Genomic DNA, 15,035 nt, shown 5'->3' with positions numbered 1-15,035 from the left:
ATCACGATCTGCTTGGATAGTGCTCAACGGTGAATTCATCCTCCTCCGACCGATCGTTCCTCGACGGAGGAATTTCGCCCGACACCGATACCCGCTTTCTTGAACCATTTAGCTCCCAGCATTACCGCTTATCCTACTCCAATTGAGAGTTCCCCGACTACGGAATGTCTTTCTTTACCGGCGTTTGTTTCGTGAGCCAATTAGTTCCCCTTTTCGTCACGATTCTGTCGGGTAGTCCACGGCGCCGAATCTACCCTATCGTGAATTCCCCGACGGTAGATTGCTCCCGATACCGATGTACGTTTCTGTGAGCCATTAAGCTCCCCGCTTCGTCTACTCCAGTGGGTTTCAACCTTTTTCGTTCCATGTACCCCTTCCCGAATATTGATCCCAATAATGTACCCCTTTCTGAAAATTGTTTACCATCATTACCCTATCAGAAAAAAATGATTTTCAATTGTATGAAAACCATAATTTTACAATTAGAAACCTGTTCTTGAGCACTCTAAGTAAGTATTTCAATTCTTGAAACACTGAAACAATATATAAAGATAAATCTTCTTCGGGAACGTAAGGATAACAAGCTAAAATTTGTCCTGCATAATTCACTCCCTACAATTATCTAATTTACCCCTGGGGGTGAATTCACCCCCGGTTGAAAACCATTGGTCTACTCGGTCCAGTCCCCGGTGGTGGACCTACATAGCCTACTCAACGGGCCAGCCAGTAGGTGCTGAGGTCCATTCAGCGATTCCTGGTGGAGCGTAGCTTCCGGTTCACTGGCGCCCCAACGATCCACTTCTGGCTATTTGACGCGGTCTACTCGGTCTTATCCCCGGCGGTGGATCTAGCCTACTCACGAGCTACCCGGTAGAGTTTCGAGGTCGGTCCGGCGATTCCGGTGAAGCCTGACGTCCGGTCCGCTGGCGCCCCGACGACCTGAGCCCGGTGTTACATTGCGTACTACTCAACTGGTCCCCGGCGGTGGACCCAGTTTACACCGCCGGTGAGTTTCCTGGCGGGGAATTTCTCCCGAAACCCTATTTGTAGTTTCACTGCGGCGTTCTAACCAATGTCATTACTTTGTTGGTCCCTTCACCACTTCCTTTGCAGCTCGGAGAGTATACTCGTAACCACTCTGTTGACAGCGTCCCAGATATGTTCTTCGCGGCACATCTCTTCGACGATATTGTCCACTGTTATATCAGGCATACCCCTTCGGACTTCTTCGAATCTGGGGCATTCGAAGACCACGTGTTCCGGTGTCTCTTGCACGTTCACACACTCCGGGCAAAGGGGTGACGAAGCGTGTCCAAACCGATGTAGGTATTTCCGGAAGCATCCATTGCCGGACAAAAACTGCGTCAGATGGAAGTTCACCTCTCCATGCTCCCTATGTACCCAATTAGACACATTTGGGATGAGTCGGTGAGTCCACCTTCCTTTCTCCGCGTTATACCACTCTTGCTGCCACTTAGCCAACGGGTCCACTCGAACTAGTCTCCTTGCATTACGTTCGTTTCTCCGCTGGTAGCGTTCTACGTCCTCAGCCAGAGTGATGCAGATGGGAATCATCCCGGCAATTACGCATACCGCCTCCGACGATATCGTTCTGTACGCACTCGCGACACGAACAGCCATTAGGCGAAAAGTGCTTGTCAACTTCGTCCGGCTCCGCTTTGAGTTCAGCGTATCAGCCCAGGCCGGTACGCTATACCTCAGTATTGAGGATGAGACACCCGCCAGGGGACGTCTCGTGCTGCCTCTTGCTCCTCCGTGATTCGGCATGATCCTTGCCAATACGCTAGTTGTCCTCGCATCCTTCTCACATACATAGTCGACATGGCTGTTGTAATTCAACCGTGTGTGTGTGTGAATGTATGTGTGTTTATGTGCAGGTACGTTAGCGAAATGTCCCCATCGGTTTCTCGGAGGTGACTGAACTGAGGTACCAAATGAAAGGAACAATATTTCTATCAATTTCAATCGAATTTCATTATGTTCGGACTTCCGGTTCCACAGTTATGATGTTAAGTTTACAGCCACATAGAAAATCTGGATATAAGTTGTCCTCATCACCTTGTCAGAGTTTCTTGGACCAATTTTTCATACTTAGGCTCAAATGAAAGATACAAAATTCCCCAAAATAACTGCTATTGAATTTCAATTTGATCCGGAGATACGAGTTGATTAGTGCGATCACATTGAAAATCATTACATAATCAAATATCACCAATACATTTAAAACGTAAAAATGTTTTCGAAATGTGTAAAAATTGGTTAAATTTGTAGATCTATGTCGCTTCTTGCCTATTGAAATATGTACAAATGATACCTCGCATTTTGCACTACCCAAGCATGAAGCCCAAACTTATTCTGAAACAGCACTTACCAATGCCAACGGTTCTCGAATTTCATGATATTTGCACAATCAAACCGTGCTAAGTGCTCTAAATTCATTATTAAATTACTTTTGTTAGGTTTGCTATTAAACTTTTGTACCGTTCACCGTTGAATACACAATATTTCGACAAACACCTACAAATTCTACTTTATGATTTGACCTAGTGCTACGATTCGATTATGTTACAATAAAATATTTTATTTATATTAAACAACCAAGGAATCCTAATGTTAATGAATGAGAAAGGCACAATTACACCACTAAATGAATTAGAACATGTTTTTATAGACAAAAATTCAATTATATAAATATATGAATTTATTATAACGAAGCCGCAGCAGTTCTAACTGATGAAGACTGAAATTTATTTGCGTACAATAATGAATGAAATTGAAAACTCGGTTGAGCCACATTTTTAGATTGTCTCGTACAAACATTGCAATCATTTTGCACGGAGCCCGAACGACACTGGGTTCTTTCATAAAGTCTTATCGTGCATAGGAAAAGCAGAGCTCTGGGGCGCATTTTAGTTTCAGTTATCCAACACAGAAGAACGCAAGCATAAAAGCATACAGCCGTTGATTGAAAAAAAAAATGAAGTCTATAATTTGGTTGAGGTTCGTTTTGAGTATGATCTTGTTGGAATACGCAATTTAATGTTGTGTAATAATATTTTTTCAGGATCATCACATCCGCTGTCATGAGTATGACAGCGGCCATGGGAATCACACTCAAGTGCTTGGAACAAGACTACTACTCACGTAACTGCACCTACGATGGGGTCAAAATGGTTGATCTAGTGCCAAACGTTGAATTTTCCAATAACTATTATACACCCAACTACTTCAAATTCGTACACTCCGAACTTATCGAAATTCCGAAAAGAATATTCGAACGATATCCGTCAATGACATCTTTGAATGTGGCGAATAGCAGTGTAAAGAGCGTCAGTCGATACACATTCGAAAGAGCTAGTGCACTGGTGTTGCTGAACATGTCAACTAATAACCTACAGGAAATACAAAGTTATGTTTTTTCCGGTGCTATTCAACTGACCGTTTTGGACTTAAGCAAAAACAACATTTCAAGTATCGACGAAAAAGCGTTTTCTGGTTTGAATACTTTACATACGCTTCTCCTATCAAGCAATAGATTGAAAATTTTAAAGGACAATGTGTTTAGTCCTTTGGGAAATCTTCAAAAGCTCAGTATGGCAAGAAACAATTTGGAAGTACTGGAAAAGGATCTATTCGCAACGAATTCTCGTATGACAATGCTTTTTCTACACAACAATCAGCTGGTTGTGATAGAACAGGACCTGTTCAAAAATGTGAACGAGCTGGAGTATCTGTGGCTTAAAAATAACAACCTTACAAGTTTAGAAATCAGTATATCAAATGTCAAAAGAGTGAATGTTATGAACAACCAGCTCATTAAAATAAAAATAAACACGGCAGTACAGGAGTTGTACCTCAGCAACAATAGTATATCTGAAATTGTGGTGGATGATTTCTCCGATCTACAACTGAAAACTCTGGATTTGTCTTGGAATAAGATCTCCTCGTTGGATGTTATTAGCAAAATAGCGTCATTGCAGAATCTGGATCTATCGCACAATAAAATTGGTCCCCTGAATTTGACCAGTTTTGCCAAACTGTCCACGTTGGTGGATTTGAACCTGGAAGATTCACAAATCTCCAATCTCCAATACGGGACATTTTCGCAACTCACTTCGCTTCAGCGCCTAGACATTTCGTATAATAATTTGAACCGCATTAATTTCGACATTTTCACCTCATCACATCTCATGGATGAAATCTACATCGAAGGAAATCGTCTCAAGGATATCAACTATGAGGAAATCCAGAAAATTTTTCCATCTCTTAAAAAAATTAGCATTGCCGATAACAACTGGAACTGTTCTTACCTCACGAAAATGATTCGAACCATGAACGGATTCAAGATCGTGGTTGGTGGTTTCAAAACGGAAACTTTGATCGCCGATAAGACTAATGTCAAAGGGATTTACTGTTCGGACGATAAAAACCCCGTTGCTAGTTGGAACGTCACGGCTAAACATCTGGACAAGTATTTGAATGATTCTGTTCCCATCGTGGACACCAGTGAGATTAAACAAATTATGCAGAATGCCATCGACGACGTCGGTCGGTTCAACGAGTACAAAGTGTCCTTGATTAACAGAACGGATCAGCTGGAAGGTGAAATTTTCGACCTTACGAAAAAGTTTATCTCACTCGAAAGTGAAAATTATGAACTGAAGAAAACCATTTTGGACGTCAGGTTGTCTATGCTAGTAAATGCATCAAATGAAACAGTTGCATCCAGTGACCTGAAGAAGGCAATGCAGGAATTGAATGAACTAACACTGGCCAAAATGAAACAATTGGAGAACAATCTAGAATTCAAAATATACCAGCAATCGTTCAAATTTGACAAAATGAAGGAATCAATCGAAGAAACTGCCGGAAAGCTGCTTGTTTTAAGCAAACAGATGGCACCAAATGCGGGTTTCTACAATCATTTGAATCCAACTCAGCAGGAACTGAAGGCAGCCTCTGCTGGTTCCGGATCAAGCCAAACAGTAATAATTATTATGTTGGTGATTTTGGTGGCCATGCTTACGATTGTGCTGGTCGTGATTTATCGCAACCGATTCAGCGTGGGCCCGAGCAGGGGATCTCGCTTCGGAACGTCGAACACTTTAGCCACGATAGTGGATAATGACATCTAGGGCAAACATGAAATGTACGTATTTCCTTCTCAACTGCAGATAAGAACGTCAGCTTGTTGCTATCCATTACAGCAGGCATTTTTAAATATAACCGACTATCGTTTCTTATCAGTGAGACTGAACGGAGAACTAAAGCATAACGAGAGTGATAATCTGAATATTTTATGTGTTTACAATTTGATTGCAAATAAAATATGCAAGAAGCGATGATTTATAAATAAATCGATTGCTCTGTGTTGTACATGAAAGTAGCAGCTTTGGGTGGCCTCTTCGAGGATGATGTACTGCCATAGTACTGTGCTTTTACTCCTCCAAGAATTTATAACTGAGATTTCTAATATGGCACTCTTCAAAAATTTAAATAAAGCTTCAAATAAACTCGAGAAGGAAAAGTTTCGGCTACACAGTCAATACTAAAGCGTCGATACGTTTTAACCTACACCAACGTTTCGAGCCAAGATTTGGATCTTTTTCAGGGCTGGATTAACATCGACAAAGTTAAGCTGCGTATTGCATACGGAGAAAGTCGGTACTGAAAGGGTGCAATTTCGTCTGTTGTCGGGAATCTATTCATAGAGCTCGTCACAGTTTGTTTTTTCTGCGGGGTCATCAGTTTTAAGTAAACTTCCAGTATTGTGGCGTTTTTTTACTGATACTTATTTTTGAAATTTCTTGATATATATTTTATTCTGGCTAGCGTTACCTAATGAAAGAAGTGAAAGCCACCATGTTATGTATCATACGACTCGGTTCATCGCGATCGAAAAATATCTGTGTGTATCGATTAAGTTGGTTATTTTTGGAAATTTAAGACTAAGAGAAACGCTCATTGCTTTCGTTTCTATTAGTCTTAAATTTGCCAAAAATAGCCAACAAAAGCGATACAGCAGAACCTTGAGGCAATTGAAACATAGTAACAAAATATTTGTGTGTGTATGTATGTGTGACTGATATTGAATTTCATTCATATCTGATTTTCAATTTTGGAGTAATAGGTTGGATACTGTGGTCACATAGGGATTTCCCGTATAAACCAGTGCAATTGTAATAATTCAAAAGGGAAAAATCTATTGAAATGGACATCAAATTACTTCGATAGATGGATGCAGATCTAGATCACTGATGGTCACTTAAATTTTTTTTAATTATATTGTCCACTATCGACGATTCGGGAAGTCCCCGGTTTTGGGAATATTCCAGAATTACAGTCACACCGGGTCTTCTGCAATGATTGAACCGATTTTCACAAACTAATTTTAAATAGAAGATAAAATATGTGGTTAGATGTTCCATGCCCCCATCCCCATCCCCTTCAATATTGTGGTAGCAGCAACCGCATCATAAGGGAGCAACGATGGACAATGATGACAGAGAGAAAAAAGATATAAACTCGCAACTTCATTACAAACTCGGATAGCCATTGCTATGAGACATCATGAACTGAGACGCCGGGGTATACTCCTCCGACCAGTGTCCTTTGGACGATTTCGTAGTACGCCTCAGATGCGGAACGGCAACACACCCAGTTGCGCGTATTCGTGATTTAGGTCCTGTGTTTGTTGACTTATTCGATTGAGATGCAATGTGTCGCCTTGAGTCAGTTGTTAGTCGACCGTTACTGGTAGTAGACGTAGTCGAAAGGCGCTTTAAGTATTTATTTTATTGATTTACGCTGCGCGTGATATTCGATAGGTCAAGTCAGCATAATCAAGTGATAATCGATGAATGGCGCACAGGTGGTTTTCTTACTGAACAGATTGTGACTAACGTAAACAGCGTCGTATTCAACAACAAAAAGAGAAAGAAAAGAAAATAGGGTACAAGATACAGCAACATCAACAAAAATAACAACTAAAACAACAACAAAAGCAATAAGAACAGGAACCACAATAAGCACAACAACAGTAATAATAATCACAACTACAACAAAAATAATAAAAACAACAATGGCAACAAAAATAACAAAAACAACGACAACAGCAAGAAGTACAATAACGCCACCAACAACTTCAATGAAAACAGCTACAACAGAAACTACCACAACGAAAACAGAAACAACAACCACAACAATAACATTTCCACACGTAGGCAATGGACTCAACAACAATCACGAAAAAACGTATTCCCTAAATCGTGATCAAAGTTCCATGAATTCTGGAACAATCACGTTTTACGTTACGAAATCAGGGCCATGAACGAAAATCATGTGTTTCATAATTACGTTCAATTTCCCTTCCGTAACGCCCACGAAACGTTTATTTAGTGGAAATATTTGTTTCTGTTTTGTGAACTTTAGTCATGGTTATGTCATTACTAAATCGATTTTCTGTACGTGAACTAGTTTATATCTTTATGAACATTATTCATAAAACCTATAGTTGATTCATGATGTTTTTCATAAATTAGTTCACAAAATCAAAATAGTCTGGTTATTTTCTCGTGAACTATTTCACGATCCTCAGAATTTTATTCATAAATCCATTCAATCCTTGTGAACTAATTCATGATTTCTAATATATTGGTCATGATCCAATATCCATGCTGGTAAAGTAGTTCACCAAATCATCACATATTATTCACGTATTCAGGAACTGGTTCATGATAATAGTCACGACTTACCATTTGTGCTAGTGAAATAGTTCACAAATTCGTGATATTTTATTCTTGTATCCGTGAACTGGTTCATGATTCATAGTACATGATTAACGAGATACTTTGTGTGCTAGTGATATTTAGAAGATATCCTTAATCATTTTCAATTTCATGCAACATGGTAATGAAATTTTCACGTGAACTTTTTCACAATACTTGAAGTATTTTTGTTCTATGCACTTTTTCGGGAAATGTCCAGGTGCTAGCGACCAATAATAGGTACAAGCAGTAGATAAAAGAAAACTATTAAGGCTTCGAACATCGTTATTCATTGGGTAAGGTTCAGTGTGATGTCTAGACAGAAAACGAAAATTTTGCTGAGCAGCACAATACGTATTCGTGATATAGTTCACAGAACAAGATATCACGTATCAGTCACACTTTTGTGATTCAGTTTATATTGTCAGGTTGCTCCGAGTAAAAAAACCGAGTGTAACCAAAAAATAACAGATCGCGATGAAGCGAAGAGAATTTACGAATACCGTGATAAAACTGCTGATATCATAAACAAGAGCCACGTTACCCTATGTGCCAAATTCGAAAGTAGGCTTTAGAATAAAATATCACGAGTATGTGAACAGAAATTACGAAAATCGTGACTGAGATCCTGAAATCATGAACACAAATCACATGACTCGTGATAAAAATATCAAAAATCGTAGCGAAGATCCAGAAATCATTAACATAAATAAAAATAAATCTCTACTCGTGACTAAAATATCTCGACAACGTGAATATAAATTATGAGAATCATGGCATAGTTCAAAAAATCATGAACATAAATTACATTACTCGTTATTAAAATATCAAAAATCGTGACTAAGATCGTGAAATCATAAACATGTATTACTTTACTCATGACAAAATATTACGATACGAAAACCAAAACCTACTTCTTCCAAAGCTACTGTCAATAGAATGAAGAGCGCAGTAGAGACGAACGAAATCTATAAAAATATGCTAGGCTCCTCATTTTCGATAATTCTAGGTACCGAAACAAGTTGTAATGAGGACATAATCACTAATGAAATCCACATTTTTTCTCACTGCATTTTCCACCGGATCCCGCTTGCAAATCAAAATATTGAATTTTCTTTCAAGCAGGTAGGGTAGGTTAGGTAAACTACACTTCGTGATTGACCGAATGAGTGAAACGACGCCATATTGAATGTTCATTCAAACAGCCGAAGAAATAATCTCTAATTTTTCTCCAGAATTTAAAGCTCTTATATATGGTAATTTTAATCAGAGCAACTTAGATTTATTCCAGACTCTGAAAATGAGAGTATTCTACTTAGGGTAATTTCGGGAGAGATGCCGCGTCAGGAGAGATGCCGCACTGCACACCAAAAAATAATGAAATTTAAACGACATGTAAATCAATGCGAATGTAAACATACAAAGATTGAATCAAAAATTTAATTGAAAATTACGTTAAAAGCAATTGGAGCATCAAACAGCATACAATTTTACACTTCCATTCGTGTAATTTTACATGTCATTCATTTTACAGCAGTATTCGAGTAAAAATACATTGAAGTGCATTGGTTTTCCGTTTAAAGAAACTGTAATTTTCAATCCACGTGTAAAATTATAATAAAATTCGTTGAAGAAAGCACTACAAGTTGTGTGTATTTGTGGTGGAACTTAATTTTACATTTATATTCATGCTCCAAATATGTGCATGAAAATAAACTTAAAATTACAAAATATTTTTTTCTGTGTGTCTATATCTCGTATATAGGGTCACTTTTATACGGTAATATGATATCGTGAGTTTTTCTTTTGAAGAATTACAACACTGGAGATGTAAAATAATCCTTATTATTAACCTACAAATTTTTTATTAATGATTATGTGCGTCCAGTTGCTTTACGGAGTGTCGAAAGTTTTTCACTACCACATTAAAATTTCGTTTTTTTTTAATTGTTCGATTTTTTTTGGTAAATCGTGTATAGGTTGAGTAGCTGGGACCTTTTAGAAACCATTCTGATCATGAGCACGGTCATCCATAATTCCAGAGGAAAACGTCGTCGTGCGGCATCTCTCCCATACAATTGGGAGAGATGCCGAATCAGAATTGCGGGTGAAATGCCGCACTTGATGGCGGAGGATACGTAGCTAAAATGTATTTTTTTTCACCTCGAAATGTCATTAACTGATCATTTGCGCCAGGTATAGATTATTAAAAAGGTATATCCACAAACTAACGGACCTAAAACAGTGGCATATAGGAATATGAGTCTATTTATTTATATCTTTGAGCGGGCGATATGTATCTAAGTATTAGTTACTTCGGTTTATTCTTTAAAGTTTCAGACACTAATTTTAGTAAACGGAATTGATTTGTAGTGATGTCAATCTTGGCATAAAAATGAAAATTTCGACGAATTGATGCCTTTTAAAATGAATCTTTCAAGAACAAACCAAAGTTATATAAATAAAATACAACCAAAAACTGCTTTTAAGGGACCCCTACCAATATATCGCTCGTATAAACATATACATAAACAGTACCCTTGATTAATTTACTCCAACTAAACCGTTACACAAAACTGCAAACAATAAAATATTTTTAAAATGTTGAATAAAAAAAAGGTTTCTAGAAACGGTACTACCCCCTTAAGAAAAATGAAGGTGTTGGCCGATTGATAGGTGTAATCAAACTTCATGAAACTCAGCTGAAGACCTCTAATCACAAAAACATCAATGATAGGTAAAATATTTTTGTTCACCATTTTTCAGTTTGTGACCATGGTGTGGCATCTCACCCGCAATCACCTTTTTTTTAAAAATGTTCATGGAAATTTGATGAATTTTTTTTTCAACAAAAAAAACCATTTCACAGTATTTTCGAAACTTGTCGCAATTGATAAAAATGATTTTATCAAATATTGAAAGGTTAACTTCGATGCAGGATCGATTTTAAGAAATGTGCGGCATATCTCCCCAAATTACCCTACCTACACTGTCATTGCACAGTGGTCCAGATCGCTAATTTAGAAGGAATTTTTACTTTCTGACAAACCTGTATAATTTAGCCGTATCATGTCTTAGGATGAATTTGTGTACATCAGAAGATGCTTCTTTTTATTGGAATTGTTATTAGGGTGGTTCTAATTTGTCTAAAATACGAAAATAAACTTTTTACTGATGAAAGATAGAGCTCCATAGTCTTCCACAAAGTTGTAAAGTAACTTATTTTGAATAAATTTGTTGAATATTAAAGCTCTATCTCTTTTCGTTTTTGTTATACAAGAAATTAAAAAAAAGATTAGGGTGTTCCTGAAAAAAACGTTTTTTAGTATAACTTTCGTATCTTTTACTTTTTGTTAACACAACCTTTGAACAGCTTATTGAAAACTTCAAGCCGAGTATTTTTCTCCAAGACACCGAAGGTCTAACTTTTTTCTTTAAAAAGTTATGGACCCTTTCCGTTAAAAAATAGCCTATTTCAATTCTCAATATCGCTGATGCGGGCACCTAAAATTGAATACTGTTTCAACCACATGAAAGACCATACTTTTTAGTATATTTGAGCAAAAATTGGCGAATACATTATTTTTTAAAATTTGCAATTTAGATTTAAAGTTTGTAGTTTTGCAGGTTCAACGCATTAACGCATCTACACACATATCGTTGTATTATGAAAAAAAGCCACTTTCAAATGTCATTCTCTCATCGCAGCAAGCTTTGCATAAGTGAAACGACTGTCAAAAAAAGGCTTCTGATTTTATTCGTTTTAAATAAAACTAGTAAATATGGATATTAGTCGAAGAGAGTTGGCGAATTTGCTTATCACTGGTAAAAAGACAGATGAACTGCTTAAGTTCATTACAAGTAGCAATCCAAATGTAAAATTGAGACTTGTTAATGTTCGAAAGAAATTTTATATTTTGTTAAAACAACCTTTGAACAGCTTTTAGAAAACTTCAATCCACGTTTTTTTCATAACTCTGAAAGTCTAACTTTATTCTTTCAAAAGTTATGGAAACTTTTCGTTCATAAATAGCCCTTTTTCAAATGTCATTATCTCTGATTAGGGCAAATAAAAGTAAGTTCGGATTGAACCATAGAAAAGAACTTTCTTTTAAGTATATTTGAGCAAAAATTGGAAAATATTATTTTTTTAAACATGTAATTTTAAATTAATTAACCAAAGTTTTAAATTTTGTCGCATAGCGACATAAAAGAAATTGCCTAAAGCCTTTGTATTTCCTTTTCTGTTTTGCTTACATATCAACAATACAGAATGTGTACATTAAAAATAATTTGGCTATAAAAACAATTTATGATTTATATAAGGAGAATTTATTCAATGCCAATTAATTCAAAAGTAGATGCATTGCATTTTCAGGTATATCCAGCGGTGCTCGATGAATTCGACGTTTTTCTCCCTTATGGAAAAATGAAACCTTCCAGAGCAATAGAGCTCTCTGTTTATGTGTGCAAGAATCCAATTACATAAATAATTCCATTGACTGTGATTTCGAGGATGTTTTATAATGATAATTATAATGGTTATGGAAAAGCTAATTATGAAAATATTAAATATTAATTAAACAGCGCAAATTGGCAGTCCCTTTAAAGAATCAAGAGAACATTTAATGTGCAGTGAAATTCTTTTATAGTAAATAATACAGGAGGAAGTGACTCACAAAAAAACGACAAAATCATGCAACCAAAAATCCAGTTTAGTTCAACAAGGAAATCAATAATTTGAAAAATCGGAAGCGAACGGCTCAAAAAAATTTACAGGAAACACAATAATCAGGATAATTTAGAGAAAAAAAACCTCAACATTCATGACCAACTAACTTTTCACGACACTACCTGTGGAAATCGATCGCATTTTTTTGCTTTCTTTTTTATTTTGATTAATAGAGGAATTAAAGTTAAACTTATTCGTCTCTTTTACGGAGTAAGAAAAATCTTTTTTGAATAATCTCTAACCCAATGTACGGGGATGGGAACCGAGCCCAGGTGCGAGGTCAAGGCAATCGATTCACCAACTATGCATTGCCTGCCCCCAAACCCAATTATTGTACTCTACCTGCTTGAAACTGTTGTTTAGAAAGGAGACTGCTATTTATGTTCACTATTATGGAATCCGTTGGAAAATGGAAGCTCAATTCACATTGCTTTATTGTTTTACCATCTACAGCAAACCGACAAAAAATCATCATAAGTTGCCAATTTGTGGAAATTGATTTGCACACAAAGTTAATTACCACTCTATTTACATTAATTATTTTAACCGCCATTTTGAAAATATGATTGCATTCCATTTAAAAAAATTAAAATCACCAATCGTTTCCAACGACTCACAACAAAAACAACGTGATTAAACACACAATAAAACGACGTCATTTCAATATTCATTGATGCATTGATAATGAATAACTCAATTAAAATTAATTGATTCGTATAAGCCGTGCTTTGCCATTATTAAACAAAACTAAAATTGCAGGCACGTTTCACAGTCACTTCCCAAACGGTTTAAATTATGGGTCCCGGCCGCTATTCGCACTTTGGTGCAATAAAATAAGCGAAATGTATGTCCCAATTGCTCACTGATTACAGCTAACCGTTTGTAGGTAGGTACAAGAACAGCATAAGTGCGAAATAATGATTTCCACTCAACACACTATTCTGCCATCCACCTAGGTCAAGCAGTCAAAATCCTAGGATAAACCATATGTACCAAACATTCTAGCTCTTCACTGCTTGGCAACCAGATCCCTCTTTCACATGTTGAAGATTTATCTTTTTTTGAAAACCACAAATATTAAAGTTTGACTCTTTTTATTTCCTCTTATCGTTGATCGTCCTCTATCCCTTGCCTCAGATACTATGCTATTCCTTCGTTGAAATAAATTCTTTAGCAAAAAGCCAATACATTCCAAAGTTCAACGAAACTTAAATTTTCTCCCTAGTTTTACGTAAATTTTATCCACTCTCCCAAGCATAATAAGAATAATTCTTTCAAGTATAATAAGAATAATCAATTTATATATCCAGTTTAAGACATTCTCAAATTGTCTATTTTATTTTATTAAATATTAACTCCCATAGTTTGAAGAGAAATTGAAACGCAAATTCCTCGGCACCTGAACGCTAATGCACGTGTTGTGTCAAAGATACTAACTAAATAAAAAAAAGTACCGAACTGTGGCGTAATGTGCACCTCGGCAGACCCTTAATCAATTGGCACTTATGAATAATATTAAACATATCAAAATTCCTATGCGTTTATGTGCGACATCGACAGTATCGAATATGGTGTTTAACGCTAATCAGATAAACCCCCAAATGCGGCAAATATCAGTCACTACTGTACTGCCGCGCCGCCGCACACTGTTGGCACGCGCCATGTTCCGCCGCACCACCTGGCATCCGCCATTAAAACGCCTAGGGATGCCCAACCAGAAAACAGTTCCCCGAACCGAGCCCGGCCGGGCAAACTTTCTGCCCAACCCACGGTCCATCAATTAATTGGCAATAAATATACAATTTAGAGCTCCATGTTTGCTTGGAGCGAAAATCAATGTTTGTGTCACGAGGCTTCAAATGGCCACCGGAGTGATTAAATTTAGTAATGCGTTTCGCTTTCCAACGTTGGTAATAAACCGCACTAAAGCACTTGTTGCCATTTATTTCTTCCAAGTGCAGACACAATTTTCTGCTGCGTTTTACACCCAAAACGGGAAGCGAGAAAAACATGCTTTTATATTTCATGGAAGTTCATACTTACTCAATGAAGCAACATGTGGGTATGAGTGGAGCGATTACAGTGGCGATATTTGGTCTGCACGAGTGCACTGAAATGAAATAAATCACTTTGGGAAAGATATACTCCGGAGCAGTGACAAACTACGATAGATGTTAAATTTTTTGTGGCCATGATAGTTACAAAGTTGAAAGGAAATTTTTGAACGATTGCTATGAGGAAAGCGTGCTGAAGTTGGGTTGCATTTATCAGTATCAAGAAAACTTTCTCGGAACTGTTCCTAAATCTTTTTGGATGACATAAAAGCATATTCGTATAGGAGACATTCATCACTCTGTGTTTAATTAAATGATGTAGTACACGAACTACATTAAATTACTTTAATGTCAAGATTTCAAAGAGCATGTGTACAGTTTTACAGTTATTTGAATTGTGCATTTTATATGCGTTTCAGTTATTTTTTGAGTTTTTTTTTGTTTCTTTCTGATTATAATCTG

At 36.9% G+C, this 15,035-nt stretch overlaps 2 protein-coding genes across 3 annotated transcripts in view; one reads left to right on the top strand and one right to left on the bottom strand.

Moving 5' to 3' along the window:
- The window catches only part of LOC131683627 (cardioacceleratory peptide receptor-like), a 307,350-nt gene that overhangs the window by 68,506 nt on the left and 223,809 nt on the right, over positions 1-15,035 (bottom strand). The gene's annotated exons all lie outside the window — the stretch shown is intronic.
- LOC131683626 (leucine-rich repeat-containing protein let-4-like) lies at positions 2,906-5,412 on the top strand. The gene is made up of 2 exons (XM_058965760.1): positions 2,906-3,021; positions 3,086-5,412. Exons 1-2 carry the CDS (start codon positions 2,999-3,001, stop codon positions 5,154-5,156), a joined length of 2,094 nt encoding a protein of 697 aa, XP_058821743.1. The 5' UTR covers positions 2,906-2,998; the 3' UTR covers positions 5,157-5,412.

Source organism: Topomyia yanbarensis, chromosome 2 (genome assembly GCF_030247195.1).
Source record: "Topomyia yanbarensis strain Yona2022 chromosome 2, ASM3024719v1, whole genome shotgun sequence".
Taxonomy (NCBI): domain Eukaryota; kingdom Metazoa; phylum Arthropoda; class Insecta; order Diptera; family Culicidae; genus Topomyia; species Topomyia yanbarensis.
The sequence above is the reverse complement of the archived record's forward strand: the minus strand, read 5'-3'. Positions and strand labels throughout refer to the sequence as shown.

Excerpts from the sequence above, each read along its gene's own strand:
- LOC131683626 (XM_058965760.1), top strand. The coding sequence starts at position 2,999 with ATGAAGTCTATAATTTGGTTGAG. Across the intron at positions 3,022-3,085 it reads AAGTCTATAATTTGGTTGAG|GATCATCACATCCGCTGTCA; the intron begins GTTCGTTTTGAG and ends ATATTTTTTCAG.